Here is a 19,832-nt window from a genome sequence, read left to right as displayed (position 1 = left end):
GAACATTAAAGGAAGACAGAGTGAATCAAAACCATACACCAGGTTAAATTCTGCCTTGAGAGGCATATCCACAGTTTTCATGAAAGCCAGTGGAAACCATACACACATGTAAGAAGGAAAATTGGGTCCATAGTCTCTTAAAAAAATAAAAAATAAATAAAAATAAAATAAAATGAATTTCTGTACTTCCATTTCAAGAAGCAGGATATGAATATATGGGCTTTGATCAAATTACTGTGTGTCAACAATAATAGGATAATCTTCAGAATTGCACATTATAATTTAATTCCTATTTGGTACCCATCTGGACATGAACCATGGAAATTTGCCTGTTTGAGATATGTTTTGCTTCTGGACATCAACTTTATGGGGAAAAAAAAATACAAATATTTCCCTTCAGCATCCATGGAGAAGGTGAATTTTACCACCTTCTCTTTCATGTAGCTCTATATTTAATGAGTTCTTTCCTTCCTGCAGCTGGTCAAGTGGTTGGTGATGAACAACCAGTTGTCTGCCTTCTCTATTCAGCAGGAACCTAGGAAACTCTTTAATCTAGTTTAGGTGTAGTTGTAACATCCTTACCATGTTAGGCTGATCTTGATGCTGAGACAACTCCTACCAATCCCAGGTTTATGAATCCTTCTTGTAAATATTTCTCTTTGTTTTTTTTTGTACTCTTAATTGTTGGTACTCCGGTAGCAAAGTTGAAACAGAGGTGACCATAGGAAAAGAAACATTTTTGTAGTTTACTCCAAAGTTGTTTTTTTTTTTGTTTGTTTGTTTGTTTGTGACTTCACCAGAGTTGTCTCTTACAAATACCTTTCTGTCAGTATAACTGAGCACCTTAATACAAAGTGATATTGCAAACTATTAAGGAATGATTTATTTCATGTAGTTATGTTTGTAAGTGAAGCCTTTGTACCTAGCAAATATTTGTTGAAAATATAAAATTAAAATTAGAAATAGCAAACTTTTCGGAATTATTCAACCGCATTTCTTCAAAAGTTGCAATTATACATCCTGCAACTGTCTCTTCTCTACTGCTTGGTAGTTCAGTTGGATGCACTATATCCAAAATAGGACACCTAAGCTTTTCACAAGAAGGGCTTTCTAGTGTCTCCTCTGGCAGGGAGACGTATTTAGGAAGGGATCTGCTTATGTAGGTCATATACTTTGGGACCGACCCAAAGCTGTAAATTGTAAACACCAAAAAGGAGCAAAGATAAACTGTTGACCTTATAAATATTATGATTGTTTCAATAGGTTAAGGACATCATTTGTGTCTTCCCTCTGTTCAATAATATCCACTGTATGATTCTGTGTTAGACAAATTTGTGTCAGCACAGCAGATGATTTACAGCATGTATTTTTATAAATTTAACACTGGAAAATACTGACACCTGATTTTTGCTATGTCATGCATGGTTCTTTCAAATGCGGAGATTGGCAGAGAGCTACCAGAAACCAATTCTTTACCAGTTGACAATGAACAGACTTTTGTAAGACAAATCACTATTTCACATATGTGGCTATGTTATCAAGAAGTCACTAAATTATTGTACAGTAATGTTAAAAGATAACAATTTTATAAAACCTTAAATCAGAGAAAATCTGAGGTTAAACTTTTGCCTCTAAATGAGTCCAAACCAGCAAAATAAGTGCATGTGTACAAAAGAATCTGAGCAGATTAGAAATAGATGCCATTAATCTTAATTTATAATATGAATTCAATTTCTAATTCTTTAGGAGTCCTGAATCATCAACTTTCAACTTTTCAAATAATAAAACTTCCCAGTAAACCAGGTAACATTTCTGTAAGGGACACTAGGGGATGGCATCAATTGCTAAGCTTCCAGGTTGCACCAGCCCTTACAACTGTGCTATTTGTAGTTCTTCCTTTTGCCAGTATTTCCCTGACATTGGATTTCTGATGTGTTATGTCCACTTTTAAAAGTAATGGTTTAATAACTAGAAATGAATGCATACATTGCTTTTCAAAATTCCAAGTTGCTAGCAATCCAGCCTTTCTTAGCCTCTACAGTTAGAAATAAGATCTAGTTTTACTGTGAAACACTGTGAGAATCTGTATCTCGTTGTTGGTTAGATCATAGATGGGCAACAATGCTTTTTTTCTCAAGGTTTCACAGACTAGCAAACTTAAAGTAGCTCCTTTTAATTGAAACCCAGACATACTTTTAGGTAAAAACAAAATGAGCTGGCTTGAGTTTTTCCCAAGCCAAACAAAAGAGATTGGAACTTTCCATTGTTTTTGTCTGCCAACCATGCATTGTTAAAGGAATCGAAATAAAGAGGGAAAGGGGTCAAGGGTTATAGAGCTCATATTTCCACTCTACATGACCCCATCTCAGCAATAGTGGGACCCTCATGATCAGTTCCTGTTGGTCTAACAGAACAGCCATTTCCTAAGAAAAGGAATTACTGCGTACAGTACCTTTGTGACTAACAGAAGAATACACTAGCTCTTCAAAGGTCCTTTCATTACAGCCCCTGAAGAGGACTCTGACATTACTTTCTTGAGATTATAATGAAAACAGCTGTACTTGTACCAATTCCCCTTTTTATTATTTTTTTTAACAAAACAAGATTGATGTTTTGCCACTTTCTATTCTGTCATGAGAATAAGGTATCACAAATGCTAATAACTACCACAGTAGCAATATGCAGTACTACTTTGATCTTTTCACTGTTCTTTAATTTGGGCAGCTGGCAACTGAATTCCTCCCTAAAAATCTCTGCTGCCTATAAAAAAAAGGGAAAAATGGCCAACAAAATCAAATGTGCACATTTAAAACTATTCATCTGACGAGTCCAATTGAAAGTCCACATGAGTAATGCAAATACGATACTTTGATTTTGTGATTCTAGGCACAAAAATCTTAATACACATTCTTTTGATGATGGATTGTGGCAGAATGAGAAATACCACAAACAACCAATTTTCATTAAAATCTAAAGCTTGTAATCCGTCTGTTCTTATTGGTTGCTTTGCCAAAGACTTCTTAAGAGATTATTAAGCTTATTAATGAAAATCCAGAAGTAATTTTAAGTGATTTTCTTCCTTATGTTTATAAGACAGTAAAATTAAACATGCTGTGGTTGTTTTTTTTTCCAGCATCAATGGCAATGCAAGAAGGCAGAATCTGGCAATAGCGGCTGTCAAGATTACAAAACCAAGAAATGCAAACACCTAGTGTCCAAATTATTGCTGTACTGGTAGAAACAGGATAGTAGTCATTAGTGTTTGTGCTAGTAAGACAGAAGAGATCTGTCTATTGCCAGTTAAATTTCTTTTTCAGTGAGTCAACTTTCACAGTGAATCAGATGCACAACTTTTCTATTCCCTGTGTTTCAGTTCAATCCCCTATCCATGTTCAAAACGAGCATAATTGGTCTCTTGTTGGCACCAATACCACATTTGAAATGATAAGGTGCATTCATTTGAAATGAATGGTGCTCAGAATTTGCAAGTAAAGTTCTCTAAACTAAGATTTTGGATTCTCTGTTCCACTCATCAACAATGATTTAGTTACTTAAGAGCTTTGCTAGAAGCCAGACACAAAGTATCCAAAAGTTAAAATAAATGCTTCTTGGAAATTTCAGAATCAGCCAAAGATATAATTTTGTTGCGTAAGTGCTTTTGAAAATATGATTGTTCTGTTTGTAAATGGAACATAATTTTAGAGGTATTTATATTCATAGAAATTGATATGAGATGTGGAGTATGAGGAGAAACATTCTGCAAATACAGTCCAAAAAGCATCATGAAAATAAATCTACATGTCAATGTATGAAATGGGAAGAAGATCCTAGAACCTCTGATGTTCATAGAGAAATAAAATAGGTACCAAGCAGGACAGAAGATCCAGTTTTGCTATATTTCAAATGAGATGGTTGCATATATGTTTACGTTCTTCCTCAGAAAGACATAAACAAGTGTATCTTGCACATTCGTAGACATATATATATTAGCCAAAACCCTAATGCAGAGAATGCAACAGGGTTACCAAAGCCTTGTAAACAAGCTGTTACAGGAATTGATTTGTGTTGTAATACAGGGACATTCATCAATCCTTTCTTTTTTACTGTGCAGATATAGTTCTGGCTTAACATAAACTTGAATTTGCATATTTTTTACTTTTGTCTGAGCAGTATTTTGTGCTGTAGACTTGGACCTGCTGCATAAACTCTTCTTGATCCAAGTGGTTTGGTCATGCAGTAGAACAGATGCTTGGCTAGGTGTGTTTGACATTGTCCTGGTTTCAGTTAGAAATACAGTTAATTTTCCTCCTAGTAGCTGGTAGGGCGCTATGTCTTGGATTAGGGTGAGAAGGGTGCTGATAACATGCTGATGTTTTAATTGTTGCAGCACAGTGCTTACACTAAGCCAAGGACTTTTCGGCTTCTTGCTCTCTCCTGCCAGCGGGCAGGCTGGGGGTGCAGCAAGAGCTGGGAGGACAGCTGACCCAAACTGGCCAAAGGGGTATTCCATACCACCTGACATCATGCTAAACAATATATAGGGGTGGCTAGCCAGGGTGGGGGGCCGGCTGCTCGGGGATAGTCTGGGCATTGGTCAGTGGGTGGTGAGCAATTACATTGTGCATCACTTGTTTTGTACACATTATTAGTAGTAGTACTATTATCATTATTATTATTGTTGTTGTTGTTGATGCTATTTTCCTGTCTTAATAAACTGTCTTTATCTCAACTCAGAGGCTTCACTTTCCCATTTCTCTCCCCCATCCCAGAGAGGAGGGGGGAGGGTGAGCGAACAGCTGTCTGGTGTTTAGCTGCCGGCCGGGTTAAACCACAACAGACATCCAAGACAGATGATTATGACTGTGAAAGTCGTCCAGAGGCCACACACCACTGGGCATCTGTACTGAATGAAGTAGATATTTTCCAGAGTTTGTGGTGCAAGAGAACTAGCAAAACAAGGAGAGAATTCAATTATGCAGATTTGAAATGGCCACAATTGTTCTACAAAGTCAAGTAAATGAATTAGATGTGGAGCACCTTGTGGTTCCAACACCTGCAAATTCAGTTCAAGGAGCTATACACACTTACAAATATCTCATAATTGTCATCTGGAGACTTCCTATAGTCATTTTATATCAATGACTCAAGCTCAGTAACTCATTTATAAAGTTCAAAGACCAATATGTGGCTATACATTAAATACCACTAGCCCTTGGGAGTCAATAACATCTTTCTAAATAGCAGGGACAAAAAGTGTATGAAGTACGTCCTCAAATCCTCACTGTTAAATCTGCAACAGTCAATTCAATATACTTGTAGATATGTCTACATCAACACTGAAACTGGAGCAATGGCAACCAACAGAAAATAGATATAGGAACAGATAAAACAGTGGGTCCAAGAGAAGGCAAACTCATGACTACAGAGTATTGCATAGAAGGGGAAATAACTCAGAAGGTAAGTAGGGTAACAGAGGAGCTGTACAGAGAGTAAAATGTGCATAATATGCTTGAGAGTAGTAGAAGAAAGCCAGTTGGGGAAGAAAGGTTCAGATATAAACAGAGAGGATTTTGCAACAGAGAAAAAGATAGTAGCTTGAAGGGAAATGGATGTCATATAGACAAAGAGCAGTAGTGCAACCATTCTCAAAGCCATTGATTGACAGAAAGGGAAGGATGTAGTAAGAGTTGAGAGTTAAAGACAAGCATGGTAGAATATCAGAAAACTCTTAGTTACCTTAGACTGGAAAGCAAAATGACACATGTAGGGCATGCCTGATCATTGCAGCATTTGAGGACAGATGTGAAACTAACCATTTTAAAAATACACAAAATATTGACATAGAAATGAAACTGCCTTTTCTTACAATGTATTCACTCCTACTGAGATGTGCACACATACACATACACACTGCCTTATGCTCCTCTAAGCTAAGCATGACCCAGAAATACAGTATCATCTGCATTTGCTCAGTCCTGGAAAAATGCTTAAGGGAGGCAATGCAGATCCAATATATGGATGCCAGTTTGTCCCTGTGTCTTAACAATGCAGCCAAGGTCTGACCTCCCCCAGCTTCCAGGGGTTTCTGAGTATAGGAAGGAAAAGAAATCACCAGACCATTATAGATGAAAAGAACTCTGAACATTGAAAGATGTTAATTAATATGCCATACATCTGTAAGACATTTGGATTTTAAGTTACTTTTGTCAGCGTAAGAAACTTGAATGAGGGACTGAATTTATACAAGCTTATAAAGGAAGGTGTATACGTACCTGTAAAGAAAGGTGCAGTGTATATTTTTTTCTAATCAGACAAGATTTAAATATTTTTTAATATCTTTTGTGTATCACTACTAAAGAAAATGGCAACTTTTCAAGCTTTAGGAAAAAAAGGCAAGAAAAGAAAAGCCTTTAGATGCCCACAGTAGGTGGCATCAGCTACTGACCTACCTACTAATAAGGCAAATGAAAGGAAAACAGCCTGAGAGGAACTAAATAGCAGTAAGACCATGTCTTGAGGGAAGAACAGGCAAAGGAGACACACAGTGTTTAATTCACCCTGACTAAAAAGCTTTCTCAAACCACAAGTTGAAGATGCTACCATATATAACAGTGTTACAATAGGAATATTTAATTGTATTTTGGTCCTTTGACTGGAATACTGCTGATATTGAATTGCTGAACATGGCTGTAGTCAGGAATTCTGATAAGTCTTTTAAAAAATACCATATAGCCTGGAAGCAATCACTAAGGCTAGTCAAGCTTCTGCTTACAGTTACAGGACCACAGTCCTACTAGATGGTATAGAGGAAATAACTCTGAAATCAAATCAAGCTAGCTGGTCTGGTTTCAAAACCAGCACCTTACACCATAAATAGAAATACAGGACAGAATAAATTGAACAGAAGACTCAGAATCGTGATTATAAATGCCTTCACCAGCTGGTCTGGATATGTGCAATATTTATTAAATTTTCTAAACCTGTTTCTGTCCCTTAAAAACTTCTTTATAATATTTAGAAAACAGATTTCCTTAGAACATGACTATCCTTGCACTCAGTTCTAACCAAATAAATACTTTGAACTTGTTTTTAAAAATCATAAACTTCACTCTTGAGCAGTTTATCATTCGCTCCTTACAATAAAATGAGATCAACATTAGGAGGTCTGTTAATGTATTTATTCATATATTTAATATCTGGGCTAATATACACTGGATAATAATATATTGCTAATTGCACATAGATATATTTAATATTTAGTTAATGTCTGTCTGAAATAGTGTTCTGATCATCCTTTTTAAGAACATCCTCAACCATAGAACATTTCTGCTGTCACTGACACAACCAATGCATTATTTCCAGTTACGTATTTTTCACTGCAATGCAGAAACTAATCTTGGTACAAACTGTGTTTCTGGTTACATTGGCATTAGAATTATTTTAGATTTATAACAAGCACAATTTGATTTGTTTATGACTGAATTAATATAGAAAATAAAATTAAAATATTTTAAATACATGCATGTAGTTTGGGATTTTTTATTGCCTAAGGCAGTGAGAGGATTGAAGCATCAATGTTTTCTTGCAAGTTCCCTAGGAAAAAAATACATAAATAAAAATAAAAATAAAAATAAAAATAAAAAAGCATCTATAAAAAAAGTCTCACCTTTTTGTTTTAACAAATTCCTGCAACTTCTTCCCATGGCTTTAGCGAGTCCTGGAAATTTCTCATATAGGCTATACCATCTGCAAGAATCTTTCCCAGATTTCTCACCCTTTTTAATTTGTGTCTCTTAGTTACCTGCTCCATCTTTTCCTTCCCCCTCCTTTCTACTCTAACACTAATAGGCTTGCTGGAATCTACTTTCTAAATGAAATCAGTCAATTCACCTCAGCTTTGATTGTTTTATTCCCATGCTGTAGAATGAAAGCACTCTGCTGAATCAAAAATGTCCTACATTCAATTGTCATAAATAACAATGCACAGCAAAGAACTTAAGCTATCAACATAAATAATACAATATGAAAGCATGCTTCAAACCAGATGCTGCTTTATTTCTGTCCAAACAGTTTGAAGAGCCTGTTAAAATGCTTCAAGTTGCTGTTTATAGAGGGTCAAATGAACATTTTTCAATTAAATGTGTCCCTTCTGGTTCCTTAATGATTAAATACAGTGGAACAATAGCCATTTAAAATAGCCAAAGAATATCTGATGATTTTTTATTGTTAGAATTGTTAAAATAGGAGGAGTTGAAATGCTTTGTGTGAGGTGAGAGAAAAATGCTCTGACAGCATCAGAGCCACCTCAAAGATTTTGACAATTTGTCAAAAATCACTGCACTTTCCAAGTAGCCTTTTGCAGGTCTCATGGGAAAATAACAGCATCTCTCCTTCAGTCAGACTGGCAAACAGTTTTTCCCACAATCTCCCCCAAATGCCTCCCCCAACAGTTCTCCCTTATACCTGGTGATACTGAAACTTCATCTGTATCAGCTGTAAACACAGGATGAGGACAAGTATGTGTATATATCCACTGCCTGTAAACAGACAACGTCAGATGCTCAACCAGCCTAAGTCAGTGTGGCTCTTCAGATCGGAGATGACCCAGGCCATATCTGGTTTATTTGGAGATCAAACACAAATATAAAAGTCTGTCTAACAATATGACCCTAAAAGGTAGGCTGAGCCTACCTTCCCATGGAAACAGCCTTCCCAATGACTTCTGTGTACTTGTGATTTTCGGAAGGGCTCTCTCTTTCTAACCATCAAGACTCCAAGTTTGCCTCCTGGATCTTCCTCCTGCTCACCTGTGTCAGGATTTAGCCCACTGTAAATACTCCACTTGCCTATATGTCATTAAAATTGCAATGGGTTTGAGTTTTGTTGGTTAAACAAAGCCTTTAGGATCCACTTTCATCTGTAAAGCAGAGTTAAATTTTATTGAAAAAAAATAGTCTGTCTTTGCACAAAAACATTTATGCATGCATAACATCAAATGTTGACCTAACTACGAAAGAAGATGATCTTATTTGATGAGAAATCCACCATTTTAAAATGAAATATAATAATAATAATAATAATAACAACAACAACAACAACAACAACAACAACATAAAAAAGTAAACAATGCTTTTGGTCTAAATGGTCTGGAACAAAACTGTATTTCTTTTCATGTTTGATCACAGCTTTAGTGACTTGTCAGGATTCCGAAACTCAGAGCTATTAGGCTACTACACCACAGTAGCAACCCTAAGGAGTAATACGACTTGGTATTTGCTACTTTTACTCCGTCCAGCTAGACTTACTTAAACCTTGCAGAGCAATAATTTGCTGTATAATGAAAACAAAGACAGCAACAATTCTATTAAATTTCTTTAATACCATGCTGGAGAATCTGCCTTTTTGTCTAAACATACCCAGCATGTGACGACCAAAATGGTCAAGGAACAGCAATAACAGGTAATAAATTTTTGCTATGTGAACTTCTGTATTTAGTTACTTATAATTATCCATAGCTTCCTAATATGCCAGGAGATTTATGAGACATATAACTAATAAACAAGAATCTTATTAAACTGGATCCATCTAGATCCATCTAGTTTATGATGAATTATGCTAGGTTTCACAGTGCTTTTTTGTAAGTAGAATGTGTTTTTTGTTTTTGTTTTTATTTGTCTTTCTCAAGAGGGAAGACTTTAAAACTCTCCCTGGCTCCACAGAGGTGACCTGACACTCTGTTTGGCCTTTACATGCATGGGCAGTGCAGGCAACAAAACACAGGGAGACTTCTTCCACACATGTAAGCCTTACCAGAGCTCCAGAAGTCTCTGCTTCTGGTGAGAGCAAGATGTGCTGTCCTATGCTTGATGTCTTAAAAGGGCAATGAAGGTAGTGGAGTATATTAACTTCACTTAATATTCTACTGCTAAGTACTATCTGCAAAACTGACGTGAGCTGAAGTGGTCAGTGGTACAGTGGTAGGGCTACCCTCAAGTGGATTTCTGGGGATGGGCTCCCCCAGACCTGTTTCACCTTTGCAGACCCTTCCTCTTCACCGTTCTGCTTCTCACAACACCCTCGTCAATGGGCTCTGGATACACAATTCAGGGCTGGGTGGACTGGGCAGACTATGGCTGAAAATTCAGCAAAATGAGTAAGAAAAGGTCACTAGTGTGTTAAAAATCCCAGTAGCCATCTCAGATGGGTACAGTAGCCAGGCTCCCTCTAACAGACTCCATTTCCACAGATAACTGATGCCCATTAGGCCCAGCTCAGCTGCACACATTAAGCTCTTTGCACTGCATGAACTCCCATGCTAAGTGAAGTGCATCACTGTAACTTATTTTCTGCACCTCTACGTTAGCTTTCTCAAAAACTATAGCAAAAATAATGGTATTTGTTCTGTCTCTCCTTTAGCTCTCTTTAATTACATATTTATCCATCCCTATCTTTCTACCTTCAGAACAAATTTTAAAAGTGCAGTGGAGGTGAAATCATTTGCTTTTACACTATAGCAAAAGATTTTTCTGTTCTCAGGTACTGTATTTCAGCTCCTGTGGAAATACAAAATAAAACCTTTGCCATCCAAGGAGTTCTGCCAAATTTACACCATTGAAATAAACTGAAATTATGGCCCAAATCCTTTGATATGTAAGGTAGAAGCCATTTAATTTTAGTCAGACTTCCCTCCAAACTCCAGAAAGGATCTAGTGAAAGAAGTGAGTATAGTAAGTGATGGACCTCCAGTATTTGGCTCATGTTAGTTCTAGGCTAACATTGTCATCCTAGGGTGCAGAAATAATAGTTAAACACAGGAATGGATTGCTTAGAGGATAATAACAGGTGTTACAACTATTAAAAATAATTTAATAGTTCAAAAAATAGTGACAGATGGTTATCAAAATTTACTTAGCTGAAGTCAGTCCTGCCTTCAGGCGGAATGATGGGCCAGATGATCTCCCTTTCTGATCATTTTATTATGATTCATTCTACGATTTGCTGATTCACTTTCCTCAGCCTCTTTTGGGAATTCTTCATGTGACCATCTGTGAGCATGGGCACTAAATATCTTTCCTCAATACTATCCAAGCACTGCAAGGAGAGGACAGAAGAGCCAGACCATCCTTCTTCTGCACAGAAGGATGCACAGTCAGGGAACAGACAAGATCCAGTGTTTCTTTCATCAGTCCTCCTTTTTATCCTTTGACACCTTATGTAGATCTGCTAGCCAGCTCTAGCTCAAAGGATTAAGTGGAAGAGAATGGGATGCTATGGTTTTCTTCCCTTTAGGGTGGTTAGAGCTCAGCTCTCATCCTTACACGTATGCTCACCTTTCTCCACATAAACTGAAAGTGAGTCCTTTATGAATTCATATCCAGAAACATTTCACCTACACAATCCACACAATCATTCTTCACCTTGATGTTACTGGGGTTCACTGACATTTAAAAAAAAAAAAAAATTAAAGCTATCTTTCAGACAGAATTGATAATTACTTTTCCCTGGTAAATTTATCAAAGAATGAAACCAACACTTTCTATGGGTGCCTGGAGGGTTTGTATACTTCCTAGCTGTGATATTTCTGTCAATTACTTTATTTTTGACTATGTTTCCTGGAATTTCTAGTAAAATCATAAGCAGTGGCTTGTTGCCTGAGAGGTTTGAAAATACTATCAGCTGATTTTCGGACAGCATCAGTTGAGCTTGTGAGTTGTGAGTTTCTGCTGCCAGCAGTCAGTTATTGTTTTCAGGATGCTCTTAAGTGAGCGTCCTAAAGATGTTCACATTAAAACTGCATTCCCAAACTGCCAATATTGAGCCATAATTTCCTACAAGACTTTTTAACATTTGAGATATTTGTGTAAGAATGGTCAGCCCACCCACACACTGCACAGAAAAAAACAGTGCATACGTCATTCCATTTGCCTGGATGGGCTGAGCTTTTGAATGAGCCACATATACATTTATGAAAAGATCTTCTACACATGGAAACTCAATTTTTATCTTTGGCAGCTCCACTGAAGAACAGAATATGAAACTGACCTGAAAAACTAGCATTTACAGGGGGGAATCCAGTTCTCCTTTCACTAACACAGATGTAAATCAGGAGTATGCCTTTGACAGCCAGTGATGCTGCACTGCACAGGCAGTGTTACTGTGCAGGGAACCAGGGCCAGGGCAGAGAGCTGGAACACTGCCAAGCTGAGGCAATATTGGGTTGATACCTGCTCTGAAATCCAATAGAAACCCTTGTCTCCAAGTTTATCAACTCATGACTACAGATGCTTAAATAGAAAAGAAAAAGCCCCTGTGTGTTTGTGAAATCTGGCCTTTATTTTATATCACTTTCATGACAAAAAAGTGTTCAAAAAATGTCTTAAACCACTACTTGGGGATTTCCTCCAAGCACTATGCCAGCTGCTCTCAGCCTCCATTGTGAAATGATGGGCTTCTGGCATAGCCAAAGTACTTTACACTCCAGCAACCACTGGATGCATAGCAGCCCTTTGGGAGTCATTACCAACTGGTGTAATTTAGGGCAGCCCTGAGGCAGCTCTAAGTCACAGCCTCCAGGAACTTGAGGCTATAAAGGTGGCATAACACCTCTCCTTTAGGTCTATAATCTGCAATAACATTTACAATACAGACTGCATCGTATTATTTCCATGTTTAATTAGAGTAAAGAATATCAAACATTTTACTTTAACGCTACCCTGTGTGCTGTTACCAGCTCTGTATGTGATTTAATGGGTGATCAATCATTCACATATCGGTGGTGATGTAAACCTGATGTTCATCTGCTCTTTTCACATTGTGCATGGATCTCATGTAACAAGAAAAGAAATATCTACCAGGAATGTGGTAGTTCTCTGTTGCTGTTAAATCTCAGCAAGTTCTTCTAGAATCCAAGAAGTAAGGTAGCATCAGTTTACAGACCAACTTTTCAGTGGCATTGTTCCAAGTCTGTGCTATTGGCCAGCCTGGCTTATGCTTTGCTTCCATGGCCAAATATGTGATGCTTGACATGTCAAGTCAGCTGCTTTTTTTTTTTTTTTTTTTTTTTTTAAGAGAGAAGATATTGTTGATACAGCTGTGAAAGGATCCTTTCTCCTTTCCAAAGAATTGTCACTAAATTACATTAAGCAGAGGGAGACTCTCTTCATTGCTTAATAAACACTCTGAAATGAAAACATTGAAGGTAGGAATGGATACTTTTGCGCTGCCATCATTTTTCTTTCAGCCTTTTCTCACCAACCATATGATCTGATGCTGCTGACCACTTATATTTCAAATGGGTATTATCCTGCCATTGATCCTCAGATACATCTTCTGTTGAAATCACCAGGAAAATTGCCTTTGTGAAATCTGAAGGATTAGACCTCTTAAGGGGAAAATTCCCTTTATTTCACTGTTTCAGGCCAATGAACTGAGTCCAGCTAAGCTCAGGAAGAGATGGGGCCAAGTACAGCCAGGGTTGGCAGTGTCCCATGGCAGGGGATGGAGGAGTCACAGGGGGCAGTGGGAGGTTGGTGCCTTGCAGAGAAATCCTGGGGAGCTTGCAAGCTGGCACACGGCACGAGTGCCTGCCTGCTGGGTGTCCGAGGAAAGGGTTGGGATGCCTCAGACGTGCCAGGCAGGGAGGCTACTTGTGTACCATCCTTACCTTTGTGCTGCTCTGCAAGTGCTTCTGTGTCATTCCGAAGGACAGCTTCCCATTGCTCCACTCCAGGAGCAGGGGTAGAAAAGCAATGTGAAATCTGCCAGGGAAACAGAAGTCATTATTTTGCCAGTGATAACAACACAACTTTGTTTTAAGCATAGTAATAAAACAAAAGATGACAAGTGATGACTCCTCTGAGGTACTTATAACCTTAATAAGAGCTCCATTAATTTTTCATGTTATTGATAAAGCAAATTAATACATATCTAAAACCAAGCAAAACATAAAAAGGCATCAAAACCAAACTGAAATCATTGAATCTTATTTGTAAAGATTGCCATTAAAATAATGTAAATCTGTTTCTGTAAATTAACTTCATGCATAACTAGAAATGATTAGCATGCATATCTACCAACCTCTGTGTTTGTAATTTTGGCACACATACTAATGTGTTTAGTATTTAGAGCCTTAGAACTTCATAGATGAATATCTGAATGCCATGATAGGTAGCTGAGGAAAAAGTTTGGACACTAATTTGGATACCTGCTGGAGTCACAGGAGGAACTCAAGGAACCCAAGATCCTATTCACCAATATCCTCTACCTGCTTTGCTGACTTCAGGTAGTCTGAGCAGATGTGAACCCAGCCTAAAGGCCTACCATGTGCTGGTGAATTTAGCAAGCTCTCTGTAGGACAGTTCTTCCAAAACTGGGAGCAAAAGGCATTGGTAACAACTTCTGCCAAGCTCTTAGTGTTTTGAGAGTTTGAAAGAATTCAATCCTCTCTCAACTGTGTTTGTGATAGACTTTGTTTCGGTGTTTGTTTTTGTACTCTCTGAAAATAATACTGTTTATGAACTAGAAATGGGCATTTGGGAATAAAAGGCTAAACAGGAATATTCAATGCTGGTTGTTATTATTGCTGTTGTTATTATTATTTCTCAAATACAGAGATAAAGCCTTATTTTAAGTTAAGCATTTCCTACTTCTGCCTGCATCAGTACTAAAGCTGAAAATTTATACAAGACAGTTTAGTGTTTGAGGATAGAGACAATAATCCACATTCCCTGAAACTAGCCAAGAGGGTAGGCTCCTGCCTGGAATTATTTACATTCTCTGACCCTTTAGGCTCAACTCCTTAACTAAATGAATTTCTCTAGCAGAATTTGTAGCCCTAACCTGTTTGTATTTTACACATGTGGTGTTAAGATTGTAGCAGAATTTTACAAGTATCTGGCATATTCTTGATACCACATCTGGTGAGTATGGACACTGTTCATTAGAATAGTTCTGCAAACTGATAACATGCCAAAGCTTTGACAGAAGTACTTATGGTAGATGTCAATCATTTTTCTTTGCCAGTTTAAACACATACCCTTCTGGGAGTAATTCTGATCTATTCTGGCACACAAAACATAATGAACAATATTTTCAGGCTTTGCAGATGAAAGTGAGTCCACATATTATATGTACTACATGTAGATCACTAGACAATTATGAGAAGGAAGAATGATATTTATATACGTTATCGGAAAAAAAAAAATATCTGTGAGAAAAAGCAGTTAAAGTTAAAGGCTATCTCTGGAAAATAGGGACTGTAAGAAGAAGAAGGAGGACAGTGGTGACACTCTACAGCAGTCACCAGTGTTACCCACATCTGGTAGTTTCTTCTTCTGCCAGAACTCCCTCCTGCCTAATGGACTTTCCTTCTCTTACAAAACTATAAGAAAAAAGTTATCAAATGTGAGAGAGACTGAATTTGACAGCAAAGGGATAACAGCAAAGAAAAAAAATCATAACCTGATTTCTGACATTTATAAAGTCTTGCATTATTTGTCAATTTGTTCTTGTTTTCTCCGAGAAGGGACTCCTAGTGTAAATGACAGAGCCAGAAATGGCCCCTCCAAGAAGTATGAGACATCTTTCAGAGCCAAACGTATGTCACACCAGAGAATTTCTTGTATGATGGATATATTGATTCCACACCCTTCTTCTCAGTGTTGCTTGGATGTAGATTTTCATTTATAAATTTCCTAAGCTACATTTCAATGGTGATTACATGTTAATAATAAAGTGGGAATAAACAAATATTCAAATGAGCTCTAAATCTTACTTTTGTTCAATAAATTGCATAAATAAAGCACACAACTTTTTGGTCTTTCACACAAACACACTGGATATATCTTAAGTATGTACTGGTAAAACACTTCAGGTCTGCTGAATACAGTAAGTATTCATACTTTTAATTTAAATGGGGATTAAAAATTATTCGCCTTTTGCCATGCACAATATGCATATTATAGTGTGGATATTGTGTTACCAATTCACTGTAACTAAGTACTTCTTCACAAAAAAAAAAATAAAAAATAAAAAAGCCGGGGGTAACGGGAGGGGGAGAGCAATTTCTGACCCGATAGACCATAATAGACCCTTTCAAGCTTGTTTGATGCAGCTGCCATGAACTGAAAAAAAAAAAATCATACAAAATGTCCTGTGTGTAGAGCAATTTAATATGCAGAAATATGCATTTTCAGTAAGATATGATATCTAGTTCAGGCTATTTTAAATAAATGAAGGTACTGGTCCTTGTTATTATCTGATGGTGAGGAAGGCTTCAGATTAGACCTGTCAATAGCTACTAACTAGCAAGCAAATTTCCCAAACTACCTTCCTTCCTCACTGACCAGGGTGATACCATTTTTGCATAACATGAGCTTTTATGGGCATGCAAAAGCAATGCTGTGGTACTGAGAAAATCTGAGAGAACCATACAATTCAACCAAAACTGTATTTTAAAATTATTCTTAGTGGCTTAAATAAAAACATATTCTTGATTTATTTTTTTTTAACGTGTTTTTCAGTATGTTCCATATTTTTAAATTTAGCCTATCGCATCAATATTTTATATGCCATCATGAATACCATCCTCTTGTTAATGAAATAGTGATTCGAGCCACAAAATTAAAACCAGTTGGTTTGTCAAATCCCAAGCTTAAAAACAATCCTGTAAGATGACTGGAGAAAATATACAGAGTCTTGATTATCTCTCTTGGTTATTAAGTACTGACGATAAGAGTTCCCTTGATTTGTCCCAATGATGTAGGACCCTGATGCCATCTGACAAGACCTGGGGATGCCATGAGGCCTCCTACTGCCATCCCAGAAGAAAATATGGCTCTTACAGCCCCTCTGTCATGTTTGACATCCCCACTTGCATGCCTCAGATACCACATTGCACCTCAGAGGGCACTGGACACTCCTGTTTGGGCCAATGAAACAAACCCTAGAGGTTCATATCTTAAATTCTTAATATGATTTGTATGTGTATGGGTGGCGTGTGTGAGAAAGTACGTGTTTTTATTATATATGAATCTCCTTACATGTTCATACATGTGTGTCGATGTATGTTATTAGATATTAGAGTAATTTAAATTTCCTATAAATTGATACAAATTATATTTTTCCCTTAAAAACATCTCCTTACGTAATTAATTTTATTTTTACCAAGAGGATTGCAGCAACCAAAGCTCAGACTATTTGCCTCTTCCACTGAATAATCGTTGCAAGTTTTAAATAAAGAATCAAGTGCTGGAGCCAAAGCACACTGAAGTCAATAGGAGTCTTTTCATTTACTTCAATGGGCTTTGAATCAGAGTCTAAATTCTAACTGTTGCTGAACATATAGTACCACAACATTTTGTGTGGTACTCTGTGTGGGCACTGTGGTAGAGTTTACTTGGGAAAACAAAGAGGGACACACTCTTAGATGGTATGACCAGTATTATTGCACATAAAAACTAGGTCCTGTGAATATCAGCTATATCACAAAAAAATAATCAAACAATTCAGCTGTGCATGCAAGGATGTATATAGCTAGCTAATATCTATCAAGGCCAGAAAACAACTCATGCTGATGCTTCTGAAACCACTGCCAAAGAGGAAGAGATATTATTAGTGCCGCTGTATTCACATATCAAAATTAGAAGCAGTATTACTTTAAGCAAGTTCTAAATTGTTGTTCTTCTAAATTATAGCTGCTACAAGATGTCTAAACAAAATGTCTAAAAGTGAATTGGTGTTCATTGTTTCCAACACTGATTAATCAGCAGTAGTCACACTGTGCTTACTGCATGCTAGTAGTATTCACACATGTATGTCCAATTTCAGTTTCAGAAACTACAGTGAACTTATTAAGTAATTTTCCCATCTGTAATATAGTGTCTAAGTAATACAGAGTACAGAGTGTTTCCAGCTAAAAGCTATCTGACGCCTGTGTTTTGAAGGTAAGCTGAGGAGGTCTTTCCTCATTCCCTACCTCAGATATGTAATACAATAACAGATACTATACATTACAGTGACATTCCATTATGTTGCACAGCATCATATATTCTTAGCTCCTGGGGGAAAAAATGACCAGTGGAAATTGAAGCTAGCTTGTGGACTTAGCCAGTAATCCACTGGATCTCAGCCAGGTTTCCCAGCCAGATTCTGTTCAAACAGATATGTACATATGAACACCGACATAACCTTGAGTTTAACTGATTTTTAGTAGTTTAATATTCAATTAAAAATGTATTTTCATCCTGCCATGATACTGCAACCAAAAATGGGCTATGCAGTATGGGTATAAAAGAGAGACTGATTTCAATGGGCCCCTTCTGAAACCTTTGAAGACATTACCTGCTCTCAGAGAATGTTGAATATCTTGAGAATGACTTATTATATCCTTATCAAATTTTAAATATCATGCTGTTAAAAATATTAGTCACAGGAGTTTGACAACAGTGTTGCAGTGAAGTTCTCTTGTCTATATGAACATGGATAACCTGATACATAAAACCATGTCTCATTTGGTGGATGGCATCCAGTGGTAAAAGCTGAGCAATAAAAGTATCCTCAGAACATTGGCAATACCCTGCCAATAGATATACTGTACATGCCATTTAAGCCAGCTGAGTACTGCCTTTCCTCTCCCTCCCTCCAGTTTTTCCATTCCCTAAGGGGCAATCCTTTGGCGAACAACCCATTTAAGTCAAACAGCTATCATGTAAAAGTGAAGATGAACAACAAAGCACATCCAAGGGAAGCAAGTTAAGATCTAGGCCCTGAGGTTTCAAGGGCGGGGGGGGGAGGGAGGAGGGTCCTAAAGAAACTGAGACAAAGAAATTCTAAAAAGGCACTTTTTTAGCTTAAAAAAAAAAATAAGATTAGAAACCAGCTTGTATGAGCCCAACTGTGATTAAAAAAAATAAACCTTTTATAGTTAAGACAGGATTATTTTTTTCTTTTTGTTCTTTGACTTTTCCTTGCAGAGAAAGAGGCTATCTTCACTTAATCAGAGCAAAGAAAGAGTGGCTGAGGCAGAAGCAGCATCATGTGGGTGAAGGTCAGGCCAATTTTCACCCATGTGATGCTGCTTTATCACTCATGGAACAAAGATTAAGGCCTTTCTTTTCTTTATCCTTTTGTGCTTTCCCCCATTACTTTAACAGATCTGAACAAATCCCAGGCAGTTCATCCAAAAGTTCCTTTTAGCTGAATTCCACATAAGACTTCATGCTATACCAACATGAAGAGGATATAAAACGCACATGTGTAGGGAGAAAAATGTTACAGAAAAACACAAAAATCATTGCACAGAACGTGATGACAGCGAAGGCCTTTTCAGCTGCAAGAAACTAGGCACATCCAGGAATCAGAAATATCTGCTTTCCTGTGCCCTTATTTTTAAGGAAATATGCTTTGCTGTTACACCAAAATGATGCACAAATATTGGCATCAGTTAAGATGATGTTAACACGGTAAATCTCTAGCTAAGCTCTGGGCTTCTGAAAATAAATCACAAACAATAACAAACCAACCAACACCATTAATGCACAGTCCATTGCTGCCCATATGCAGACGTAAATATGCTATAACACAAAAAAAATGAGCTTACAATGTATACGTCTACATACGTTATTGGCAGCCAGGTTGCTAAACCACATTGTTCCAGAATTGTATCAATTGCAGAAATAAGAGAGGATGTCGTTTTTATGCAAAGTACAGAGAGGCTTGATCGAAAGGGCAGTTGTTTGATTTGATTCTGCATTTCAAATCTGTGGTTTTATTCAGGTAGGGTTAAGCAGCCCTTCATAGCTTGCTATTTATCTCCATTTCAAACCATAAGGCTT

At 37.3% G+C, this 19,832-nt stretch overlaps 1 protein-coding gene across 1 annotated transcript in view; it reads right to left on the bottom strand.

The window, feature by feature from the left end:
• The window catches only part of LOC311441537 (uncharacterized protein), a 340,215-nt gene that overhangs the window by 13,238 nt on the left and 307,145 nt on the right, over window positions 1-19,832 (bottom strand). Inside the window, exon 24 of the mRNA XM_084529789.1 lies at window positions 13,664-13,757. Within this exon, the coding sequence (XP_084385915.1) occupies window positions 13,664-13,757 (94 nt within the window). The remainder of the gene's footprint in view (window positions 1-13,663; window positions 13,758-19,832) is intronic.

This window comes from Aythya ferina (genome assembly GCF_964211825.1).
Source record: "Aythya ferina genome assembly, chromosome: 9".
NCBI classification, from domain to species: Eukaryota; Metazoa; Chordata; class Aves; order Anseriformes; family Anatidae; genus Aythya; species Aythya ferina.
The sequence above is the reverse complement of the archived record's forward strand: the minus strand, read 5'-3'. Positions and strand labels throughout refer to the sequence as shown.